At 36.2% G+C, this 26600-nt stretch overlaps 1 protein-coding gene across 13 annotated transcripts in view; it reads right to left on the bottom strand.

Annotated features, from left to right (window-relative positions):
* Positions 1-26600, bottom strand: part of PPIP5K2 (diphosphoinositol pentakisphosphate kinase 2) — a 48664-nt gene that overhangs the window by 20042 nt on the left and 2022 nt on the right. For 6 of the 13 annotated variants that reach the window (XR_008842530.1, XR_008842531.1, XR_008842532.1 and 3 more), the window contains exons 1-17: positions 18668-19191; positions 16857-17256; positions 15206-15401; positions 14786-14876; positions 13741-13826; positions 12270-12424; positions 11838-11939; positions 9987-10148; positions 8750-8871; positions 7303-7404; positions 6672-6758; positions 5642-5721; positions 5451-5556; positions 4313-4398; positions 3563-3688; positions 3337-3458; positions 1710-1892 (exon numbers count right to left, since the gene is read on the bottom strand). Coding sequence is in view for 10 of the 13 variants with exons in the window: in XM_056513581.1 (XP_056369556.1) it covers positions 1710-1892; positions 3337-3458; positions 3563-3688; positions 4313-4398; positions 5451-5556; positions 5642-5721; positions 6672-6758; positions 7303-7404; positions 8750-8871; positions 9987-10148; positions 11838-11939; positions 12270-12424; positions 13741-13826; positions 14786-14876; positions 15206-15401; positions 16857-17000 (1950 nt within the window). In the remaining 3 variants the exon portion in view is untranslated. Of the gene's footprint in view, positions 1-1709; positions 1893-3336; positions 3459-3562; positions 3689-4312; positions 4399-5450; positions 5561-5641; positions 5722-6671; positions 6759-7302; positions 7405-8749; positions 8872-9986; positions 10149-11837; positions 11940-12269; positions 12425-13740; positions 13827-14785; positions 14877-15205; positions 15402-16856; positions 17257-18667; positions 19192-20429; positions 22230-26600 lie in introns of those variants that run through there. The other 7 variants (XM_056513591.1, XM_056513586.1, XM_056513585.1 and 4 more) reach the window with 2 other exon arrangements.

Raw genomic sequence — 26600 nt, 5'->3', positions numbered from 1 at the left:
CAGTACCATTTACTAGAGATTCAAAGTAATAAGAAATTCATAGAGCAACTAATTCTATACAGTAAATGTGAGTTAACTACAAGAATTCAAAAAACCTTTATTTTATTCCAAGACAACTTGGGAAAATGTTTAAAACTTTGTATATACTTAGCAAGCCTCCGTATCTTCCTTTCAAGTAGCTTCTGTATTCAAAAGCTTACAAAAGTAAATTCTGTTAGAAATATTGTCATTAGGCTACACACCTCACAAAATATTTTTTGCTCTATAGGAACCAAATTTGCTATAGTAACTGATACCTTAAACAAAGTTTGCCTGTTCCTGTCCTAGGTTTTTGTTTCTACAGGACTGCAGGACACAAACACAAAAAGAAAGCCTTTAAATGCACGTATAGCAACAACATATGAGATGTTCTTCAAAACTAAATTAATTTTAGAAATGGTAAAAGCTGCAACCTATTACCATCAAGATGAGTGTCACTCAAACAATAGAGTCAATGTATGTGTGAGGCTTAGCCTTATCTTATTCAGGAAAGTCTGCAGAATCCAAAGTGACCAATGATATGAAACAGTGATTTATACACAAAACACACACTTATTTGCACTTTCCTCAGTTTCCTGAAATGGATAGACTAATTTGGATGTGGAAAACATCTGCTCTCTACCTAACAGAAAAGAGTTCCTATCTTCCTATTATGATGTAAATCAAGAAATTGATTACTTATACATAATAGGGAGGCCAGGAATAATAAACCCCATATACTTTTCCCAAATCACAAGTAAATTTAAAAATCTCCACAAATTAATGAACTCCCCAAAAGTTTTTATTGCTTTATAATCCCAAAACTTAGTAACTTTGAGTGACTGAAGAGTACTCTATTAGTTCAAGTCACATTTCAAACCTGATTATATCTATATAACAAACATCAATAAATCCTTTCATTTTCCAATTACTGTTGAATCCACTGCTAGAAGTGGATGACACTTTATATGTTTTTTAAATGAATCCACACAGAGTATATTATTCTTAATTAATTTGCTCTCAATACTTTTTCAAAAATAGCAGTTTAAGCTTAAACCTTATTTCAGGACTTCTATCTAATTTTTATATGAGACAGAATAAAAGCAATTGAAAGAGAAAGAAGTTTCTTAACTGTAACAAACAATACATTTAAAACCAGGAACAAAGATGTGTTCTGTACTAAATCAACATAAACTATATTACTATGTTCTAATTTAGCACTTTAATGAGATATTTCATTTCACTGGAAGTATTCTACTGCTTTTCAGTATCTTAGTATTCTAAGTCAAAAAAAAGGACCTTGCAGCAGATTAACGATTGAAACAACTGCAGTAGGTAGGAAAACATTTTGTAACACCACACACTATCAAAATAAATATTACAAAATATGTAAACATTATAATGTCATTTCTTGAAGAATTAAAATATTTTAATGAAACAGGGGAAAAAGGTTTAGAAACGAGATTCCTGTTTACTTCTACTTCAAAGTTTGTAGCTATTCTGATTATCCAAATCACAGGACAAAATATCTCCAGCCACAGCTGGTACAGCCGCCTTTACAGTTCAAACTATTTGCAAGCACCCAAACAATTTTTTGCAAAACAGATACATAAAATTACTACGTAGTACTTTTGCAAAGGAAATTTCATAATTATTTCTTTTATTTCATGGGAAACTAATCATATGCTAACCTTATCATAGTCATCAGCAGTAAATTCTCTGTCTCTCTGGAGAATTTCATGGAGCCTTGCTTTAACACGATGTTGACAGCTGCTTAAAGAATCACTGTCACTGTCCAATAGACCATTCATATTAGCACTTTTTACCATCTGGACAAGAATAGGAGTCAGCTCTCCCTCTAAGGCCAGTAGTCCCTGAAGCAAACAATACCATTATTCAGGTAAATAGATGAAAAAATTAGTATCTTTAAAAAAAATGCCCAAAACATTAGTTTAAATTCAAGGTGGTATTACTTGGCTGTGGGTCAGACAAACAGGGGCACAATACACGTATTTACAGAGAAATGGCTCCCTAAACACTGCTAGTGTGCAGGATTGATACAGATGGTGCAAAACAGTAATGGTGACATGTCACAGAGAACATTCCCCAACACCAGCTGTTCAGTTCTGGGATTGTGGGGAGTGCAGGTGCCTTATCCCTGAGGCTGGAAGCAACAGCTGCCTAACTTAATGGGTGACATGCTTTGCTCAAGGACTGGTGTTACCAGAGAGGAGCTATGTGAAGAATTTGCAAATCAAATAGCATCTACCAGGATAAAAAGCAGATAGGTAGGGTCTTACAGAGACTCTACAGAGGCAAAAGCCCAAGCTGTGTGAGTCACAGGATAATCAAAGGCTTTGAACAAGAGGTGAATGGAGAATTCCAAAATGAGGAAGGCTGGAAACTTTTGAAACTTTTCTGGCAATGGAAGAGCTCTGGAATAAAGCGGGAAATGGTGTGGTGTCTCTTCAAGCCTGCTGACCAAGGGAAAGCAGGTCAGATGACTGAAATATTTCTGTACAAACACATGCAGCATAGAAACAAATAGGAGAAACAGGAAGTCTGAAGACTTGTAGAGCTTTAAGTTAATTCAAATTACAGAGATATTGTAGGATAGTTCACACAAATGGACTTTTGCTGTAACTAGATATAGGACCTTTTGGAAGCCAGGTAGACAGCACAGTATCATGGTAGGCCTCTGCTACAGACCACCCTAATTAGAAGAGGAAACGGATAAAACTTTCTCCACACAAGTGGAGAAAGCCATCTAACTGCAGGTCTTGTTTCCATGGGTACTCTTGGCCTGGATACTTCCATGGCAATATTGCAGGGGACAAGGAACCAACATTTCTGGAAAACACCCAGGAAAATTCTTTGACAGAGGTTACTGATGAACTATTGAGCATCGGCATTGCCCTGGATCTCTTACAAGTGTCAGGAAAATACAGGTAGGTAGATAGCAGTCTTGGTAATTGAAATCCAACGTTGTAAAAGATCCATGGAGAAGTGAGTACGACAAATACTTGCAGTAGAGCCTAGCACTTCAAGTGAACAGACTTTAGCTTGTTCACATAATCTTACAGAGAAGAGCCTTGCAGGACAAAAGTGCCTCAGACAGGGCTGTTTAATTAAAAACTGTCTTCATCTGCTCAAAGATTTTCAAATGTTTTGCACATTATCTGGATACCTTTTCACATTGAACTAGTCTTTGAAAATAGCTTTTTCTAATATATTGTAAATCTCTACCAGACTCCAAAAGAAAAAACAAACCTGAGAATATCAGAATTTTAGAACTGAAAATACTATTTCACAATGTACCTTTGCAAAAGCTGCTGCAGTCATCTGAACTCGTCCCTCATCAGAAGCGTAGATTTTGAGATCATGTCGGTAAGTGCTGTGTAATCTAAGTAAACCACATCCAGGAAATCCAGCATAATCTCCTACCAAACAAATATTTTGCTCAAACTCTTATCTTGCACTTGATTATCTTCAAAAGTGACTCAATTGATTTTTTTGAAAATTATTATTATAATTTTCTTTTTACCTTGTCCGCCTGGATACATACACCTGAAAGCTCTTCCAAGCTCCTCTGCTTGAACCCTGCCTGCAGGGGTCAACTCTCCTCCCCATTTTAGAACCAGAAGCAGGGATGGCTCATTTCTTCTATTATCTAATTGTACACAGGGAGAGGAGCTTAGTAGTGAATTATACTGGTCATTTCTTTTTTCTAAATGAACAAAAAAATATTTGGTCTATGAAAAGCTTCATCAAAGGATCTCTTCAACATTATGACTCTTTATTAGCATTCTAACATTAAGGAAATACTGACCTGGTGAACTAAATGGGCACTTTAAACAGAGAAAAACTGAAATAATAAAACTATGAAGAGAATATCTGTGAAAAATATTTAGTATAAATCTGAAGCAAAAAGTAAATCCAGACAGAAAAATTAAAACAAATTGGATGCTAAACACTCTACAGTTTGTAAATGTTTTAAAGATAATAATAGTTGAGTGAGACTTTTGTACACTGACTCAAAACACTGCTTTGATGAATCACTGAAGTTTCTTTTCATGTTACTCTTCTGTTGCAAAAGAGCAGGGTTAGAAGACAAATTTACAGAGTTTTAGGTGTACAATTCAGCAGATTAAAATACTGTTGATATCTGCTAATTACAAACATTATTTCAAAACAAAATATTCACACTTTTGACATCAAGATATGTTATACCAGTAGTCCACGACTATTATAAACACATAATATTAAGTGATTAGGTACTAAAGTAATACAATACCTTCCTCTTCACTTGAAGTCTTAGGGCAGCCATGAGGAAGATATGTTAATTGAACTTTGCGATTTATGCCTGAAAAATGCCCATACCTTAAGCGGGAACAGAGAAAAATTAGAGGGGAAAAGAGAGAGAAATATTTAAAATATTTTCCTCCAAAACTGCTAAAATCCTGTAATAGGATATAATAAATCTGTTAGTTAATGATTTGTGCATTTGACCAGCATTTATTGAAGCACTCCTTAGAATAAACATTAACTCAACAAGCACAGAATTAGCAGAAATAACAACTGTGCTAAAATTAAACATCTTAAAACACTCATTATTTCGGTTTTTTACAACACTGAACACAAAACTGGAACCCTCCCACCCCCCAACCCCCCTCCCAACAATGCAGTATTGGACATGGCACAAATAATTTACTATTCAGATCCAAAATTACAGTGGTTATCAGTATCCAGAAATGGGTCTCAAGAGTGTAGATGGCCACTGGTTTTACAGCCCTTTAAGTTCGCAAGCAAAACTCAGTATATAAAACAATTACTATAAATTTTAATAATAATTGCCTGTTCCCTGATTTTTTTTTTTTAAATTAAAAACTCCTATTACCATTTCACAGTCTAAGATCCCAGATCTTTAACAACCTTTGACGTCTTATTCTTTTCTGTTGTTTTCTTTGTTTGGTTGGGCTTTAAAGGTATTTTTTAAATTACTTTCTATTTTAGGCTTGATACATAACAATTTATTTATCTTCAATTCTCAAAGTTTGCTGTAAGTAGACAAGGAAGCATGGTGAAAGCTCTTACTGGCTCTATCAGACATTATGTCACACTGCAAGAAGCAGACCCTGCTTACAAGTATTTCAATTTTAAAAGCATGCAAGAAGACAATATTTGACATCAACGAAAGTAGCCTCTTGTTGAACGTATACTGAGACACCAGATACAGCAATCAGTTAAAAAGAAAAAAAAAAACAGTGATGGCCTATTTCTAACATGACATCCCTTCTCTGCAAAAACTTTGTGCTTGAATTATTATATTAATATGTAGTTGATAACACTGCAACCCACACAGTAACTGGTGAAACAAGTCAGAATAGGCAAAATTCATTCATTCCTATGAAGCCTGAAAATTAGACACTTACATTTCTAACACAGTCTTTAGCTGTTCAAGTTTTGCTTTACTTTCTTCAATCTCAGAATCATTGTTTTGCCCAAGTTCTACAAGGAGCTGCCTTGCTATATCAAGCACTTCCTAAAGGAAGGAAACATAGGATTTAATTAAATAAACAGATTTCTACTTACAAAATTTTATAGTAAAAAAATTAACACAAACTTGCCTGCAACTGTTTTGGTTTCTTCAGTTTCAGTTTTCCAGATTTATATCCATCACATTTTTCAAAGAGATCAAAAAATCTTTAAGATAAAGAAAGTAATTTTTAAAAAAACATTAATAAATTAAATTACTACTAATTGAACAGAAGGCTCTTAAAGTGATCTAAAATTAGTAAATTTACAGTATTTGAAAGGTTAAGACCTGCAGTACAGAGGCCAAATCAAGTTTTATTCAAATGCCATCTCCCCAGAAAGTTTTCAATGCATTAGGGAAATAAGAGCACCAAAAATGTTCTCTTACTGACTTGCTAAGTAGTTAAAAAAAAAAATAAATATATATATTCTATATATTTGAATGGTACACTATTTGAATATGCAGCTATATAAATTCTTAATCTTCAATAATTATCCTAAACAGAGAAAGGAATCAAAAACACCAAGTGAGCAGTGCTACACTTCTTCAGCATGTTCTTAATGCAAGAATATAGTCTCAAAAAAAAAAAAATTGCTTTTTGCTGAAACTGCACCTAGCTCCAGGTCAATTATATAAGTTGTCTTATGAATGTCAATGTAAAGATGGTATCTGCCAGAAATTCAGAGTCATTAAACTTTGAGAAATACAACTAGCAAAATACAATATTGCATACAAGAATAATTATGATAAAAGGCAGAAGGCAGAAGTCATGGCCTAATGGAGAACCAGAAATACTTTCTGCTGCATTATTTTTAATAAAGACATTTATAGACACAAAGGCATTTTCCATAAAACCAAACAGGACTGTTCACAAGGCACAGCATGTGTTGAAGGAAATCTGCACAAGCAAGTTGACAGTCCTGTTAGAAAGAGAGGTACACAACTTGTAATTACACACTTGTAATTATTTGCATTATCTAAAACTGTTAGGTTTCAAAGAAAACAAAACAAAAAGCACCTTGCAATTGTGCAATTCCTGGTTAATTCACTGCTTGCTTAGCCCCAAAATCTTATACTCTAAAACATGGAAAATAATTTTTACCAAGATTCTATTTACCTCTGATGTTTTACTTCCATTTTCATTTTTTGCTTCGGTGTTCGATCCCCGTGGCGTATTACAGCTATAACACATCTAAGCTCCATCCTGAAATTTTAAGAGTTGTATTTCACAAGTCTGTACACAAGGGGGTCTTTAATATTAAACCAACCACAATCATGACAATTGACAAAGTTGTAGTCATCTGACATAGCTACAGAAGTGATGGAAGTATACAAAAGAATATAAAGGTTAACTGAAAATGATGCAAGGTATAAAATACAAATACTGATTTTAGGTAACTATAGAATATCTATTTCAAGTAGTTTTTAAAACAACGATTTTGAGGATCATTAAATGAGAGAGCATGTTTATTAGAAGCGCATATTAAGTTGGTGCTGGAACAACAATTAGCAGTGGAAGCTATGCACAACAGATGCTACACTAGAAAATCTGCAGTTCTGTACTCAGCTTGACTAAGGGTGAGAAACTCTGACTGCTGGTATAGCAATTGTGATTCCTTCCTTGTTTTCAGCACACAAAACAAGAATTCATAGGCCAGTGTGGGCACACCTTGTAAAGAGAAAAAAAGATTCACACAAAAGTTACATTGGATGTTTGTACAATTCTGGTGAAGCTACTATTTCCTTACATTGTTCCAGAGGTAGTTGGCACAATTGGAATGTCTTCAGCTTCCAAAGGAATTGACCACGGTATTTGAAACTGGGGAGCAAGTTCTCTCATTATGATATTTCTAAAACAGGAGTTTAAAATAAAAAAAACAAATCAAGTAAGTTTAAAGCACAGATTTTACAACACATGCCAACTCCAAACCAAACAGCTTATATATATGCATTTTTATTAATGTAGTTTTGGAGTATGAGCAGCCACAAATGTATAGATGCATGGGGTTTTTTTAATTGCGTAATAAAGACAATTTAGTAATTTAGAGCTTCAGTGACATGAGACTACTGGCCCTGTACCTACAATGAACTTCAGCTTTTCAACTCCCATTCCTAAAAGAGTTCCTTGAATAGGAATTTGTGTTCATTTGATTTTGCAGACAATTGGCTTCACTGCCTAACAAAAAGTGCCTAATAATCACCATGCCATTCTTATCAAAGAATTAACTGCTATCTTTCACTGGTAGTTTCTCAAAAGTTTCTGTGATAAAACTGGAAAAATAAGTAGTCTCTCATCTTAACTATAAAATTACAATGCAGTCTCCTCCTCAAGAAGGCTGGCACATTTAACGTTCTGTTTAACAAATATTTCATCAAAATCCACAGAACTTCAGATTTATATCTACGTAAGAAGCAGTAACAGAGGGAAGAAAAAGTCTATCCCAAAGTAGAATAAACCAAAACATAACTCCTAAAAATCTTGAAGAAACTTGCAAAATTCTTCAAAAAATAAGATTCCAAATAATTAGATAATGCAAAAAGTAATGCTGTAGCTCATTAGTGAAATCTGACCGTAAAGATAATCACAATGGGCTTAGCCTATTTTGAGTACATTTCCTTGGCATAGAGTTCTGTACCCAATTCTATATGATTCCACATGATACCTTTTTTTGCCTCCAGTAGCAGAGGCAAGATGTTAAGATAGAAGACACCTTGATTCTATTTCAGTTTGATTTTACAAGTGTGAAATCCACAAATGTACAAGTATACACCGGTTTCAGATCAAGGACAATGTAAAGCAATTTGGACACATTGAACAGCAGCAATCACAACCATCCAGCAGTGCTTCACTACTTGAAAAGATCTCAGCTATCTTTAAGAACTTAATCTTGCTCTCGAAATACTTATGCAGTTAGCTTAAAGCACTTTTAAACACTCAGATGCTTGGGATAATTTTAATAATTAGGAATTTAGTTAGTACTTATTTATTGGCTTAGGATTCTCTTTAATCATACTTTTTAATTATTTATGTTATTTACTTTTAATGTGATATTTTATTTTTAATAAATAATAGTAATAAGAAATAATTAACAGTAATAAGTAAAAAATAGTAATAAGAAATTTGGCAGTACATAAACTACAGTAATATGCAAGGGAGTTAATAAACAAATCTGAAATAAATCAGAAAATTCTTACCCCAGTATCTTAGCACAATCATCATAGTATTTCATGGAGTTTTTCACAAAACTGAAGCCATTCACATCACAAACATAGGACTGTCCATTAGCACGTAGCAAATCAAAGCCACAAACTGTTTGCTGTTTTAAAGAATAAAAGTTCAAGTGACTTAGGACTGCATATTCTAAATAAACTTTATATTTTAACAGGGTATTAATCTGAAAACATGACCAAAACATGACACACTTTATAAGTAGTATCTTATGTCAGTTCCATGACACCCTCATGGAACCCACATCACCCAAACATCTTCCTGTTCTTAACTTTCTATCCCCAGCTTGATTTTATACTTCCCACCTATCTCTAGCAGTATTTGTCTTGAAGGTCAGGTTCACATGAGCATGAACTTCAAGACTTACAGCAGCCATGGGCCTACAAGTCCCCCTTTCACTGTGGATACCCACTATATATAGTTTTTAAGGATGGCAAGCAAGAAATTACAAAAAAAAAATTGAAAAACCACTTTTATCAAAATTTGACAAGATAGTTTTGACATTGACATTCTATTGACATTATTAGCAGATGATACTAGAAACTGTTTAAACAGATTACTTTTTAAGATCTCAAAACCCACTTTGCTGATAGAGCTCACATCCTACAGGCTCCAGAATTCCATCACAAGCACACACAGGTTAAAGAGACAGACTGAAAACCTTTTTATAACACAGGTAAAAGGAGGTTAAGAGATTGAAGGAAGTTTTGTACAAAAGAATCCTTATAACTATATAGCAATCTTGAAATTATACAAAAATAGAAACTATCAAATTACTATCAATTTATTCCAGTAAGTACTTAATCATGTCAATACCAAATTAACAATTGTCTGTATCTGGCAACAGAAGTTACAAAAACTTTACTGAAACTGTGTTTTGCCAACTTAGAAACTATTATCAAAATGTACACCAAAAAGATACATATACTGTGGGCTAGCAAAACACAATAGCAACATGCAAATTCAGGGAACTAATGCAACACAAGCAACTTATCCAGAACTTTTCAATACATTAAAGAAAGAGCCCTTCTTGATTAAAAAAAAAAAAAAGATGTAGAAATGGAAGTTTAACTTTTCACCTTAGTAGGAGTTCCACAGCAATTACCACTGCTGGATCATACACTAAAACTCTACAGAGGTTTCATGCAACAAACAATTAATTAACGCTAAATGTTTGATGAGATAGGAAAGCAATCAGCTCACCTTAAAGGCAAGGCATACTTTCCAAGCAATTAACTTCTCTCTTGCATTCAGGATGACTGGGTATCTCACTTCTTTTCCTTCGCTGTCTCTTTCTACTTTGCCATCCAGAGCTGGAGACTTTCGGGCCTCAGCATGAGCATAGTCTGGACCTACTGTGTACACCTGTATTGAAAAAAAGCTCTTGATCCAGTGTATTTAAATTACGTTGCGTAAATTTGCAAAATGTATGCATATAACTCAAATGTGACAAGAACATTGAAAGATACTAGCTGCTTTCGTCATTGAAAAGGTCACACTAAAGTATCTTCCTCAGGGGCATTCTCTGCCTTTAGAGAACACATCATTTACTGACAGCCTAGGATAAAAAGAGAAAAAGAGTCATTATAAAAACTCAATTAATAAAAAATAATTACTCAGTTATGATGGTACAGAGACGTAAATGTTTTCTTCTCCAAAACACCTGCAGAACCTGAAGAACCAGTTAATTTGAGAATTATTTCAGTTTACTTATGGAAATCTGGCTGCAGGACTAAGTGATTCTCTTAATTTAAAAAGTATGTTTATGTTTTATACAGGACAAAACAAAGGATCTTATCAGCTTTAAGATGACAAGGCAGGAGCTTAAGAGAACAACTGTGCTATCTCTACTGCAGTTTTGATGCTCACTGAAGGGCTTGGGGTGTATGCTAGGAGAGTTTTGTCAGCAGCTCTCAAAAATAAGCTAGAGTTTCTTCAATTAAAAAACAAACTCTAAGTGTTGATTAAAAACGTATTCAGTTAAAGCAGATGAGTGCCAATACTGCCAACTCAGTGAATTCAGGCAAGAGGGTAGGTTTAGTGGAACAGCCTAATATAAATAGTCTTGAAAAAAATCCATTATTTATTTAAGATGTTAAAAGCCCACTGCTGCTTGATGACTAGTCACTACAACTTGTCCCTATCCCTCAAGCCATTTGCATCTCTTCTTCTTGTACGAAACTTTGTGGGAAGTTCAGAAACCTCTTATACAAACATGTGTAAACACAAATTAACCTACTGCAAAGTGTTGCACAGAATAATCTTTAGAAGAGTACATCAGGGCATTTTTCTGAGAACATTAAATAAGTATTGCCCTCATACACCACTGAGTGATACTAAGAAGTTGACTGCAAATAATAATATGGCTTTTTGGATTAGACCTCACAATCTCTACACCTGCACTTTTTTGTTTTAATATGGCTATATCTTACATATGTTGGTAAAACATTGGTTTCACATGTTTTGATATGAGCTTAAAATAGCCAAAATGAAGATAAAGGAAGTAATCTTCACGCATGGCTGGTTTACCTTACTTTGTTATCACTCTGTTTTAGCATTTTCTTATGGTACCTAATCTTTACCTCTGTTAAGAACTTAAATGAATGAAAGAGGGAAAATTATTACAGGTAAGGTCCACAAAGGTTATTTTCTTTGACTCTATAATATTTTAGCAAGTAACTTTTGTTTATTAATTAGCATACTAAGATCTACTTCAGTTAGATTCTTTGTAATCTTTAACCTTCAGATAAAATATATAGGCAGCATCTGTTACCATGGGAAAGAAGATGCTGTTCTAGCACTAATACAAAAAGAGAAAGACAATATGTTGGGTAGCAAGCCTCCAGCACTTGATTCTAACAACACAAGCACAGCTGCTATACATTACAAGTACTATGTTTAGCTAGAATCAGAATTGCATTCTTTACTCATGAACTGTATTAAAACTCAATTAAAATTAATCCTTGAACAAGATATACTATTACCTTTAAAACTGACAAGGTGCTTGAGCACTTCATTGTTCTAAATATAAATAAGAACATGCAGTTGTCATACCTTCACATCAGTTCCATCTGTGGGCATGAATTCCTCATAAATATAGGAGCCTGTTTTTCTCACACTGCTTTCAGGAGAATAAACACTGCTTCTGCTGCCAATCTGAAAGATGTATTTTTCCATTAAAAAACTCATAGGGCACTGCCTGAGAAACTTTAAAACTACCTAAAATAACACACTTGTACTGCAAAAACACTTACCAAATGAAGCAAGCTTTTGACCATTGCCAAAAGATTTTTGTAAGATTCTAGAATGGTGTGTGCTAAGAATCTGCAGTAGCTATCTACTGCAAGAAACATAGGCCAATCTACATGTTCTCCTGAAATTTCTCTGATCTGCCACTACTTCTAAGCGAGCAGGACTTGACAGAATTACTCTGCAATCCTATTAGACATCTAAAGCTTTTCAGTAGCTGTAGCACCATAATCTCACCTTTCGAAAGAGCCTCTGGCTTCCACCTCCAGCAGATGTTGGATAATAAATATAAACATTGTGGTCCTCAGCACTAACTGGCTTTTCTACAAAGGGCTTCTGGAAAATTTCTCCATTCACTTCTACATGATCTTCTCCTTCAATCAAGTTGCATTCTGAAGAACAGTGCAAAGAACAGAGCTGTAACAGTATACTAATGGCATACAATTATTAAGAGATCTGCATTAATTTGCAGGTTGAAATAATAATATTCTATTACATCTTTGTTTCTCTGATTTGTTACTGACTGCACAACGACAGATGATCCCATGCAGTATTTGTTTCCTGTATCATGTCTACATTATTTTATTTAAATACTATGTTCCAGAATTTGTGTTGATTCCCTAAGTGACAGATAGGAAATTGTCTCCTGCAGGTGCGTAAGCTGCATAAGGTGGTGTATTTTTGAGACGTTTTGAAGAGAGGGAAGAACTACTTGTCTATTTTTTCAGTGCCTTTCTCTGAAATAGCAGGGAGCTGGCAAGTGAACACTACACACAGTGTAGTGTCAGATGCCACAGTACCTTCCATATGGTTAAAACTGTCGCATACCACGTGATAAATGCTCCCTGCATATAAGATTAGGTCCCTTGGTATCAGCAATCAGGAATCTGGTATTCAATACTTGTTAACTGTAAGCAGCAGCTTTTATTTCACTACTGAAGCATAAACATGTCCTTTTTTCCCCCTAGATCACACAGACATTTTAATGCAAAATTCTCTTGACCTGTCATTGCCATCTCTTACTGTTTCTTAAAGTCTTCATTTTAGTAGAAAAGCTTCTGTCTGTTTGCAGGTACACAAAGAATCAATTCTCATTTATATTCAAAGCACTGTATCTGCAGGTATATCTAAAACAGATTTCAAATATATGACTGCTTATGTTCAGAAAGGGAAGAATTTAATAGCCTGACTGACTTGTTTCTGTCCACATGACTTTCCTATGGAAAATTACTAATAATTGTGGTTAACAGAATATCCTGGATGCTGCTGTCTTTGGTGACATATTAGAAACTCAGTTTGAGTAAGGAGGCCCTTATATTCTAGTTGTTCTATGATGTCTGTAAGATGTATGGTGTCAGAATCATACTTCTTAGTTGCATACTTGTACTGCCTTTGGCTGAGATGGAGTTAATTTTCTTCACAGCAGCTGTTATGGTGCTATGTTTTGGACTTGTGACAAAAAAAGTCTTGATATTTTTGGTAATACTGAACAGTGCTTTACACAGCCTCAAACCTATTTTCTTTATCACATACTGCCCCCCACAGCCAGTAGGGGTCAATCCACAACACTTCAAATGCTGGCAAAGAAATCAAACTGCAAAAATTAACTGTCTAGGCAGTGAAATCTAGTTTTCCATCAGGTTCATATTGTTCTCCAGTGGAAACAAAGAGATGCTAATGGTTGATATTTTTTCTCTGATCTTTTTACCTTGGGGATTGTTTGGATCACGGTTCAGAACTGCATAGCGAGGAAGTAAAATGCCTTCAGCTTTAAGAATACTATAGACTTCTCTTCTAGAAGAAAAGAACAAATACTGCCCAATGAGCCGGGAAATCTTGCTAATATTTGCACTTTACAGTCCATGAGTAAAGGAGGAGAAAAACAAACACTAATTTTTTTTCAAATAACACAGGGTAAGGTTACATATACTCTATTTACTAATATAATGCTATACAGGTCACGGACACAGCAGTACCTTTGCAATGATCTCTTCAGGATCAATAAAAATGCACTTTGCAATGCCAGTACTTTCCTCTCTGGCTGCACAATAGACATTTTCACAAAACAACTGTCTTGTTAAATGAGATTTTCAACCGTTCATTTTAAGTTTATACAGAACAGTAACTGAAGGCATCCAAAATAGGAGGTCTGCTCACTTTTCAGAAGGCTCCAGTGTTTACATATTTTCATCATCATTGTTTTATTAAAGTTTGCTATGCATGACCTCAGCTTCAAAAGAAACTTCGCTTTCAATAACCACATGACCTTTGAGTATCAACACCTTCTGTTAAGTATCACCTTTACAGAAAAAAAACCTGCAAATCACATGAATTCTACAATTTTCTGTACAGATGCTATACATACCTATCCTATAGGTAGTTTAAGAGTTTAAACACTCCTATTTGCTAAGCTTTAGAAAAATGTATCACCAAATTTCTAACCTAATATATTCAGACATATCAATGTAAAAACAGCAAAAGAAAAAAACACACCTTAAGACGCATCCCAGAAAACATACATTAATACGGTGTAACATTCACTGTAATTTTATTTAAACTACTGTACAATCATGGAATCACAGGATGGTTTGAATTAGAAGAGATGTAAAAAACCATCTAGTTCCAAACCCTCCATCATGGGCAGGGACAATACACTGGAACTGCAGTTATTATTACTGCTTATGCAGTTATGACAAATTTTTACAGTCTCTGACAAAAATGGCATGCTTTAGATGGTGATTAGTGTTATTTACCTGTCTTGTATGTGATACTGCATATTCAAGTCATTGATTATGAATGGATTCCTGAGTTTTGCATAGGCTACTGCTTTGTCCAGTGGAAACCCTAAAATGTTTATTAAGAAAAACAAATTAAAATACAAGACACATTACCAGTAAATAGTTAGGATCCTTTGCATGACATCACTATTTCCACTGGCTTCAAACATATTGAACTACTGCACCTGCTATTCTTATATTTTGTCAGACAAGACTTTCTCAAGCAATGTCAACAGTATCACTTTAAAAACTGGCACTTTAAAAATCAGCTATATTATATTAAAGAAGATAAAGGAAAATCCAATAAAACTGCAAGACAAAAAACCTAAAAGGACTTTCAAAGAGCTTAAATGATTTAGTTGTCACAAGTATTTATGGTATTATTAAAAGATTTACCTTTAGAGTGAAAAGAAATGAGACAGTCGCATAAAGGCCAATTTTCTACTGGCTCATTCAAAATAACATCCTCTTCAAATATCACTACAGTTATATACTTAAACATGGAGAGGCGTTCAAGAATTTCTTTCATTGGTTTGGACTTTGATTTCTTAGCCATTGAACAAATCCCAACTGCGATTTGTCTTTCCGGTGGCTGGAAAGGAGGTGGAGGAAGGGAAAAGCAATAATTATATGTTCTCAAAACACAACAAGGTTTTAGCAGCACAATACTAGAACAGGTATTTTCTCTTAAAAATTGTGTGCTACCTTTAATTTAGTTTTTAATCAGGTAAATTGCTAGCAGATAACAAAATGCAGCATAACAGCATAAAACACTGCATCCTCACAAAAAATGTCTCAAGAGTGAAACTGTGGCATACAGTTCACCTACTTACAGCTTACTCTGAAATTAACTAGTAATTCATTTTTCAATTATTTTTTCATGTCTAATTAACAGCCACAAGTCCTCTCTTCACCTAATATTACACACAAATTATGGAAAGGAAAATTAGAAAACAAGAAACTACTTTTCCAGGTTTCTGAACTATTAACTGCATAAACTGTTTCACTTTTTTTGCATACTCTGTATTTACTTTCATGTTAAACTTTCAATAATTCTTTTCTGTCAGTGGTATTTCTAAAGGCAACAGCCAACCTACTCTGCTCTATAAAGGAAACAAACAAAAAGCCCATAGAACAATCCTTTAATTTGTGCTTTTGCTTTTTGAAAACCTAGCCAGCTACCTTCCCTTGCCAAAACAGACTCACTGATTTGAACTACTTGAGCTGCTAATTTTGAACAGGTACTCTGCATTTCCACGTTATTTTTAATCATGGGAAGTCTTTAGCAATGCTGTCTTGCATTTAAACTTTTTAGACTTATTTAAAATTAGTGAAAATGTAATCTATTCCATAAAGTGCAATGTTGCAAGAAGAACAAACAACTAACAGTTAAAAAAATGACGATGACTCATGCATAATAAAATTAAGAGTTTGTCTTAAGCAAACTAAAAATTGGTGAGCACAGTGCTCAAATACAATTCAGAACACTTTATAAAGATAATAAACTAAGGTATAATTTAAGATTAACTTAGTATGCGCTTTCAATATACCACTACAAGAAAGAATAATAAAAAAAAAAAATCAAAAGTAAACTATGAAGCAGTTGACAGCACACAAAAGAAAAATTCCCAATAATTGTTTTTGCTTCCAGCTATCCAAATAAATAAAACAGAGGCTTATGCCATCATCATGCTCATTCTCAGAATCCAAATCAAGTCTGCAAATCATGCACATCAACCTCAGTTGCCCTGAAACTCTCTAATATCAAGCACGTCTACTTCACAGTTCAAGGTATACTTAATTTTCCAGTATCCTTCTTTTCCCGGCATTACTGACAGATCATTATCTGAATATGAACAATTTCTCAGTTTAGAACACCACTTCAGTGCTAGATTTACATCAGTTAATGCCATTTTTGAAAAACAATTAAATACTAAAAAATATTATGAAAAAATATTTTTAGAAACCATTTAAAAAAAAATATTTGGAAAAGAAAAATAATGCTTGAGAACAAAAAATACTAAATGTGTGTCCCTACAATACATACAGAATCATACTCTTCCTCCTCTTCTTCCCCATGGTCATAGAAGTGTTCATAATCTGTAGATCTGGCTGAATCCAACAATCCTTCTCCATCTTCTCCACCTACAAAGAATCTGGGAGGATCATTCTCTGTCGCATTAACAGACATGGTTACAAGACCTATAGAAATCTAGGTAAAAATTGCAGGCACTCTGACAGGTGAGATCCTGGGCATGTTTCCTACTGACTTGGGAACACCAAAGTCCTCTGCTCTTTGATGTTGCTTGTGCAGGCTTGCCACCGTGATTGCATTGTTTACCAGGCACTGTTTAACTTGTTATCATCTGCTCATAACTGATTAGAGTTGCTGCTCCAAGAAACCCACAATGTGCTGCTACTTCCCTGAGATGGTATGACTTTTTAACCTACAAGAAATAGACAAAAAAAAAAAAAAAAAAAAAAAAAAAGGAACACTTGATAAAGGAAGATAAAATAGATAAAATAAACTCACCTCATCCAGAAAAAGTGTTTGGACAATTATGTACCTCTGAGCAAAGCATAAGAAATAAAACACTGCACACCATATATAGTCTACACTTTTACATTTATGTTTAGAGCACGCATGGAGAATAGTTGCAAAATTATTATCAAACTACTGATGCATAAATTTTAGTAACAGATAATATAACTCACAGAAGTAAAAGCTGGCAAAAGTATTTCTTCCTAACTTAACAAGGCTTAAGTGGAGAGTATTGTACATGAAAAATACAATAAAAATATTCTCCAATATTTACAATATTTAACTCACTATCCATGTCATCGGCTGTTTATTCCACAGAAGTTCTGTGATCAAATGGCAACGGCAAACAGTAGTGCTAATGAAAAACATAATACCACCATTAGGACTATTAAAAAAAACCCTAGTCTTAAAACTCCAGTGAATCTTTCCTATGAAAACATAATGTATTCTGTTTTCATAGGAAAGATTGCAACAGCTTGCAACAAAGTGTTGCCTTTTTTCACTCTGAAAAATCAAAAGTTATAGAGATGGACACAAGCACTGCCTTCTAAGAAAGGGACTTCTAACTACTAATGCAGTGGTGAACACATATTTAACCAGCCACGTGAAAATAAAATACTGGCAAAATAACTTGTACACAGAAACAGACCCATAGAGCAGGCATCTATTGTTTTAAGAAGGTAACTGATGCTGTGAGATGTATATGGCTTCATAATATTAATTACAATGTCACTACTACTTAAAAAATTAACATGCAGTTACTTGTTTAGAAGCTCATCTGATCCAAAGGATTAGGTTGTTTATTTGTAGGTCATTACACAAGTGCCATTTCAACAGTGATGTCTCAGCAAAACTGAATTTGTTTTCAAATATCAGTCAAAATTACTTTGGCTGTCCTATGAACTAAGTGAAGCAATAGTAAATTCTCAGTAGTGGTCAACCATTCAGCTTCCTGTAAAGGGGGATGGTAATCAAAGCAAAAGTTGCCCAGAAAGAATCTGTCCTAATTCAGAGGCTAGGTGTGGGTCAACAATACTGTCCCGGCTTTGGAGACAAATTTCAGGAGAAAACGCCCTAGAACGAGCATTTCCTTTAAAGAAAAAAAGCCCTTTAATAACTCCCTTTTCTTCTGCCAATGAGAGAAAATGATACCAGCAGGTGAAAGTGAAAAAAAAAAAAAAAAAACAAAAAACCAAAGAAAAACCCCCTGCTTATTAACAACTACAAAAAACCAAACACAAACAACAAGCGGAGGGTGCCCATAAGGCATAGAAAAGGACTGAATAAATGCTAGATATCAATTCCCAGAAACATACCCTCCACACATCCAGACATCCACCAAAAGCAGAACACAAACCAACCAACCAACCAAAACAACTCAGAAAAATGCCCGGGCAAAAAAAAAAAATACACAGGCTGATTGCGTGGCCAGAAAACAAAACAGAAGCTGGTTGTTTTTGTCTTTGGGAAGGGAAAGAGGAGATCGCATAGCAGCCCAGAGCAGAGCACACGGGAAAGATGAATTTCTGGCGTGGGTCTCTTCCTCGCAGCAGCCGAAGTTGGTGGATTTTAATGTCCTTTCTCGTGTTGGTTCAGCTCCTCTGAGGTCTCTGTCTCAGGGTGGCCCTGCCAGCCCCCACCACAGGCCGAAAAGGAAAACAAGCCAATATCAAAACAGTTCAAGGGAACAAAAAGCCAGTAAGTCGCTGAGAGGATTCGCGTTACAGCTTCCAGGCTACGGGAAGGGAAGGGAAAAACAAATCTTCTTGCTTCAAGCTAGCAAAAAACCCAATCCAAGAAAAAGAGGAATGCAACATCCGGAGCACCCACAGAAAGAGAGACTGAACAGAGCCCGCGCCCCGTGTACCCAGGCTCTGGCCCCACCCCCTGAACCTTCTTAAAGACACTGCAGACATTTCTGGGCATACAGCAGATGATTAGGGAATAAAGTATCAAGATAAAATCACCCCAAGACAAATACAGAAACTTCCGATCCAGAAGTTGAAACTGAGCTATGAGCATAAGAATCCTGGGCTTACAAAAGAGGATTAAAAATATTTATTTCTTCAACTAATTTGCTATGTATCTGTTGCCCTTCAATTCTGCTAACAAAAAATTACTTTCCCTTAGAATGTGAAACTGTAGCTGTTTGCCTTTCAAGCAATAAGAACAAGATAAAATTTCTAATACCTAATTCATCTGACTGTCACAAGAGTTAGAAATTGGGTGTTCAGGTAAATTAATCCTATTTATGACATGGTAGAAAGTGGGCTTTCCAAATCCTATTTCTAACAAGCTTCAGAAAAGTGGAGGTTACTGCCAACATGGACTGGCAAGTAAAACAGAATTTTATAAAGGTGTTAAAACTAAAAAAGACACCCCCCCAACCTCTAATAAAGCTAAAAAATGAAGTTCCTCGTGTATTACTTTCCATCCCACTACCCAAAATCTGTACACTGGCAACCAGTTTTTTAACAGCTTTCTAAAACTTAAGATTTTCTCATAAAGAAGGAATATGGGAATTAAAATTCTTTCCCCCCAAATACTACAACAAAAATTGAGATTCCCTTCCTTTTTGTGGTATGTGGAATAAAAATAAACCAAGAAAAAGGACAAGCAGAGAAATAGTGACTGAAACTACAGTGAACAACTTAAACAAGTCTCCCAAACACCATCTACAGTTATCAGACATCAAAAATGCAGTAAGACCACACTTGAGTAAACACATAGTACTCTAGGTATATGCCAAGAAGAAATAATAAATGGCAGAGAAAGGTGATGGAGCTGTCTTCCTGCTTCAGAAATACTATTAGTGCTGATTGAAGAAGCTTCCAGAACATAATGCCCTATGCAGAATTCCATCTGGCTGCCCCTTTGTTGGCGGTTGGTTTTTCCTTTCCTCTCTGCCTGTGGAATTTTTTCCCATTAACACACACTGATGGCTAGGTCCTTGAGACCTTGAGATGTGGGGATGGAGAGCCTCCCTGCCTTTTTGGGAGTTTCTTTCAGAGGGCAAGGGAAAAAAGGAGGGTTAGAAGATTAGCACCAGGTAAAGGAGAGTGGGAGGCAGTTGCTTACTTTTGGCTTCAGAGGACAAAGGTGTTGCTGCTAGCACTACCATCCCAACACCGGGAGCTGCCTCTTCTGTTGCTGGACCCAGCACGCCTGCTTGGACGTCCTCCTACTTCAGTTTGCCGTTTTCCAAGCGTCCTGCCTCTCTTCCATCTCTTCCCATCTGGGACACAGCTGCCATCACCCCCAACACCCCTGCAGCTGTGGGGGATCATCACATCTGCCCCTGTCCACCAGGAATCTGCCAGACCTCACTGCCAGTGGTGACAGTAACTGCACCAAAGTTAAAGTGCCTGCATTCCGAGAAGGACTGGAACTGAGTTACAGTTCTGTTTGTTGCTAATTTTATAGTCGTTGTTTTGTTTCTCTTGTTAGATATACTAGTAAAGAACTATTGTTCCTATCCCTAAATCTTTGCCTGAGAGCCCCTTAATTTCAAAATTATACTAATTCAGAGGGGTGATTTATTAGCTCCATTTCAAGGGAAAGCCCTGCTCTTCCCTGGCACACCTTTTCAAACCCTCGAGCATGCAAGTCTTTCCACAGCCCTCTTTCTGTATTAAGAAGTGAGCAGCAGCAGCAATATAAGGGGCAGAGATACTTTATGTTAGATCTTGCACTTGGTGCGTGAGCATAAGCCTCATTAGACAGTGAATGTTAGACAATTATGTACTCATCTCAGCCATGAATGACTGCACTGTAAGCAAGTTAAAACTCAAAGCTTTATGTTGGAAGATACACTGACCTATTTCCAAAGAGATAGAATGAATAACATCCAGACAACAACCTCCCACCATGCTATGATCTCTCCAGGTAAAATTAACTAGACTATGTTCTGTTTAAACCTCGCCTATTACACAAGGCTTCTTTTTCATAGCTTATAGATTTAAAAATCTTCACTTTTTTTGTACTGGTGTTCTTAAAAGGCCTTTCAACCAAATGTATGGCCATCTGCAACATGATGTCTTGGCCAAAAGGACAAAAAAAAAAACCCTCAAAAAATAAACTCCCAAAAAAGAATAAAACAGCATTCTAAGTATATAAAATCGGAGATTTTGATAGCATGTGCCCTGCATTCCAAGTTTTCTGCTTACCTCCATGGTAATCTACAGATTTTTTTTTTTAACAGAACATCTCTTAATTTTCACAAGAATATTCTAAAGGAATTCCAAAGTATATTCTGAAAGAATAAACCAAAATCTAGTCCTCACTGTGTTAACAGATATATATCCACAGTTTTCATGTCCCCATTCCACATGTTTCAGCAGCTCAGGAATCCAGTTCCTCATATTTACATAGACCATAATAAAGATTACTATTCCAGTAACTATCAGCAACAAATCAGCTCAACACAGCAGCAGTGGTCTCAGCAGTCATAAAAAACAGGTTCAAAGTTTTAACGATCACATTTTGAATACTAATAAGAACATATTCAACTCCTGTACAAACAGAAGCATTTCACCAGAGTTTCTTCATTGTCTCTGCAGCCATCAGAAGATCAAATATACATTTTCTATACTGCACACTAATGGAAACTAATGGAACAAAACTGTAGAAAAAGTGCTTCTTATCAGTTATCTCAAGAAAAAAAGACAACACATCATACATTAAATAGTACAAAATATTTTTAAATTACCCACCACTCAGTAAAACAACTTTTTAAAATGCCATTATATCAAAACGGTGACATTTACATTGTGGAATTTATCAAACAAATAACAAAGAATCATAAGCACCACTCATCTGTTACACGACTCTGCACATATACATACATAATAGTAACAAAACAGACCGCTGCTCTGTGCTCCACCTGCAATTTGCTTATTTTAAAGTTTTAGTTTTTACCGCTGTAAGCATATCACAACTTTATCAGCTTCCAACAATTTAAATTACATCATTAAAACACAAATAATGTTAATAGCAATTTTCAGATACTCTCAAGTTGACAAAAGATTTTTAGTATCTTCCTGCTAAAACCACTATAGCTAATATTTTAATTAACAGTACATTTAATAGCAGAAATGTTTGCCTGACTCCTGCTGAGGCATTTTACCTGTTTTAAAACAATTCTGCAGTATGATTTATGGTGCAAGAAATAAAAGACAGACAATTTGTTGGGTCACTGGTGATGCAAGAAAGCAATCATGAAGAGGAAACAAGGTGGAAGCATAAGACAGGAAGACAGGATCAGTGGAGTCTGATAGCTGAGAGCACCAAGCACTCCAGTCCCAAGAGCTCTCCGTGCATTTGTGACACCTTTCTACAGATGATTCAAAAAAAGGTAAACCTTAAATGTGAGACTTTAGAACTACTAGCAAGAACCCTTACTCAACAATAGCATTTTTTCAGGTCTAACAAACAACAAGAAAGAGAGAAGAGACAGGATAGTCAAAAGGCAGAAAAAGAGGGAAAGGATGCCAAACACAAGCTGCTGAAGGCAGTAAACCATACGTGACTTGTTTACTGCTGCTCCTTACACAGCAAGAGATAAATATTCTCTTCAATTTAAAGCTGGACAGAATTTAAACACAAAATTTCTCCTGTGACAAGTAATCAATAATAAAAAAATTAACATTTACATACAGATGTTGTTCTGTTCCACCATGCAACCTGTGAGATGCTAAGCAGTAGCTGTCAGATCTTTACTGAGATGGACTAAATCTAAATAAAATTTATTGAGCAGCTCTATCCCAATATCTCTTAATCTCTTAACACAAAGAATGTTATAGTTACTGCCTGATAACACTTCTACACAATAACAAAACCTCAAGCCCAAACAACCAAAACAAACAAACCAACCAAACCCCAAGAAAGAAAAACCCTCAAAGAAACAAATCAAACAATAATCACAGAAAATTCAAGGGGATCTAAGGGTTTCAAATGAGTACTGGAATTTATAAGGTCCAAGTACAGTACATGAGGCTTAGAAAAATCTTCAGCTCTCTTCATCAAATATAAATTTCAAAAGCTTTATGAAGTTTATCATAATCTTCAGTAACTCAGCTCTGCTCAGCAACATTAAGCAAGAAACTCCATTGATGTCCAAATTAACAGACAAGAAAGAGGCTAAAAAAAGGTAACAAAGAAAAAAAAATTATTATAAAACTGCATCACGCTTTACTTAGCTTTACAGGAACTAGGTCACCTGCTCCAATCTTGCATCAAACAAACACTGAGCTCTAGATGTCACAATATGCTAACATTAAATAAATAAACTTAAATCTCAGTTTACCTTAGGGAGAGGAGTCTCTTCTTGTTCAGCTATAAGGATTTTTTTCCACAGGAAGAAAAAGAAACAGTTCTCTCATGGCTTTATTTTCCACTAACATCTTCCCATCTTCACAGCACCCTCAAACTGTGTTTATGGACCATGTTAAACTCATGGGGTGTTTACTTTTAAGAATGAAGCGTTCAAAAGCAAAAGTTCTCTTCATTGCTCTTTTCTCTGTTCATACTTTATTCCCACGAACAAAGATCCCCTTTTTCCTTCAGGGCAAAGGATCTTTCAAACACTTCAATGCCCCACGTCTTTTTCCACAGTTTATAGGTATTTTTAGTGTAATACAGTCCACCCTTATAGCTTATAAAAAGATTTTTTTAGCCAACCTTCACAGCATCTCCTCATTTTCCTTCCATCTAAAACTTGGCTTCTACTTTATTGCCCTTTGTGTGTTCTTTCTGGCTTTTTTCCCCTTACTCAAGAAAGGATTGAAGGTCTGTAAACCTAATCTGAGCATTGGAAAGGTTAAAATCTCACACAGAAGATGGAGGGGGCTGCAGACGGCCATGCTGGAGCAGTGCCAGGATCTCAGGACACTTGGGCCACACTGGAGAGCTGCGCGAAGGCTGCCCACCGGCACCTGTCTTTACTTTGCCCAGCAAGGAAGGGCATAGAGGAGCTACACCAAAGCAGGGCTCAGCTGCCTCCCCCACCCAGGTCACATGCGTAGCTGGGTAGGTTCGGCCACCCCACGGCTGCTCCAAGCTGGTGGCAGGGCAGAGCCTCACCAAGCTGTGGCCATGACGGGAGGGCTCGGCAGCCTCCCAAGCCTACCCCTGCCTGGCCTGGGCAGCATGGGAAAAAGTCCAGGCTGGCAGATGTTACCTTGTGAAAGGCCAGAAATGAAAAAGGGTTTTTCCTGGGGTTTATTGCTTTAAAAATATGGATTAATGGAGCAAAATAACTTCTCCAATTGGTTTCTCAGGCTGTCAACAACTAAATCAGCCTCCAATCAGTCCCATCAATTAACAGAGGAAGTTCTCATAGAAAAAACTTCTAAGTATGCCTTCCCCTCAGGTGCCTTCAATGCATAACCAGCACACTCTACCAGAAAAATTACAACAGTTCCCATTCCAAAAGAGACTATCCATCATCCAGTTTCACTGTACTGAAATCTGAGAAAACCTTCTTAAGAATAAAAGGAGTCCTCCTTGCCAAGTAAGTGCCTGCATTGGGTTTCCCTGGTAAGGTTCTGGCAGTGAGTGGGCTTCAGCGGTGGTTTCTGTGAGAGACCAGAAGTTGTCTCCGTGTCAGACAGAACCAATTCCAGTCAGCTCCAAGATGGACCTGCTGCTGCCCAAAGCTGAGCCCCTTGGCCATGATGGCAATGCCTCTGCTATAAGGCATTTAGGAAAGGATAAGGAACATGCACAGCAGCTGAGGAAGGTGAGAAAAACTGAGAGAAACAATTCTGCAGAACCCCAAGCCACTGAGAAAGGGCATGCAAGAAGTCCTCCAGGCACTTAGAGATTGCCCGACAGCTCACTGTAAAGCAGGCTGTGCCCTATAGGCCCACAGAAGTCCACAGTGTAGCCGTGATCCACCTGCAGCCCATAGGGGACCCCATGATGGAGTAATGCCTAGAGAAACTGATCTGGAACAAGAGAATAGACAGAGTTAAAAGGAATAAAATAGGTATCTATTGGAAGGCCTTAAAAGGATACACCTTGGGCAGTACAAGAGCCTGGCCGGGGCTGCACCCAGCTTGAATTCAAGATGGCTCCCAGTCACCAGTTTTTACACATTTATTAAGTTTTGGTTCATCTGCATACTGGGGTCAATTGTCCAACCACAGCTCCATGTCATCAAGTTTCAAGCCCCTAGCTTGCCCCCTTCCCTTCACTGTTGCTTATGCTTTTTGGGTAATGGTTGTCCTTGATTTTCTAGCTAGGAAGGGATTGTTTAGTCTAGAAGAGAACTTACTAACATTTAATGTGAAGTTTCAGAGTTACACACCAAGTGGCAGATAATCTGAAAAATATAAAAGCTAAAACCCAAGGCATCACTTCCACCACAGTTCTGGTTAGCAAGCACTTGCTGGCCAATAAATGTGTTTTCTGGAGAAAAAAAGCTAACTTCATTATTTCTCACACTCCATCCTCAGCAGTAATGTAGGGATGCAGATGCTTTTACCTACACACTTTTCAGCTTGGTGGTTAGGATGAACTTCTGATTAACAGAAAATACAATTGAAACCTCTGATACAGGAGAGAACAGAGATAGTACTTGTCCCATTCTATTCAACTGTACTAATCACTAGGCTATCATAATCCAACTTCACTTTCTCCATCCACCACTAAGTGGATTTTTGTCAGTTTTTTTTTTATTATTATTAATTTGCTCCTTTTTTTTTTTTTTTTTTTTGTTTTGTTTTGTTTTGTTTTGTTGTTGTTGTTGTTTTTGTTTTGTTTTGGGGTTTTTTTGTTTGTTTTTTAAGGTGGTCTCTGGACTGCTTTTTACAGTAGAGAGCTTGCTTATCAGCATTCCAAGCAGAAGACAGGTCCTTAGTCTACCAAGTCTTACCAATGAGACACTTCTAAGCACCCACTCTCAAGCATCAGGAATCTAGAAATACCTGCCCTACTGGCATTTTCTACTGAAAAAAACTCTGTTCGTGAGTACCTAACATTTCTTGAAATTCTGTACAGCTAGGCTAGCTAACAGGCTTCATTTGCCTAAATCTTTTTCTGAGGACTCTTATTATTTTCCAAGAATGATGGATGTTTGTTGTTTGTACCAAAAGAAACATTCAATCTGATCCTCCGTATTACAGTATTTTAGGGGACAGAAAACTTGGAAGAGTTGTGCCATGCCATGTAAGCCAGGAGGAATCTGTTAAGAGGCCAGCTTGGCAGCAAGGAAATATATGCTTTCTAGGTTGTTGAAGAATTTCTCGT

The sequence above is a fragment of the Oenanthe melanoleuca genome, chromosome Z, assembly GCF_029582105.1.
Source record: "Oenanthe melanoleuca isolate GR-GAL-2019-014 chromosome Z, OMel1.0, whole genome shotgun sequence".
NCBI classification, from domain to species: Eukaryota; Metazoa; Chordata; class Aves; order Passeriformes; family Muscicapidae; genus Oenanthe; species Oenanthe melanoleuca.
Note: the sequence above shows the minus strand (reverse complement) of the source record. Positions and strands in the feature narration are given on the sequence as shown.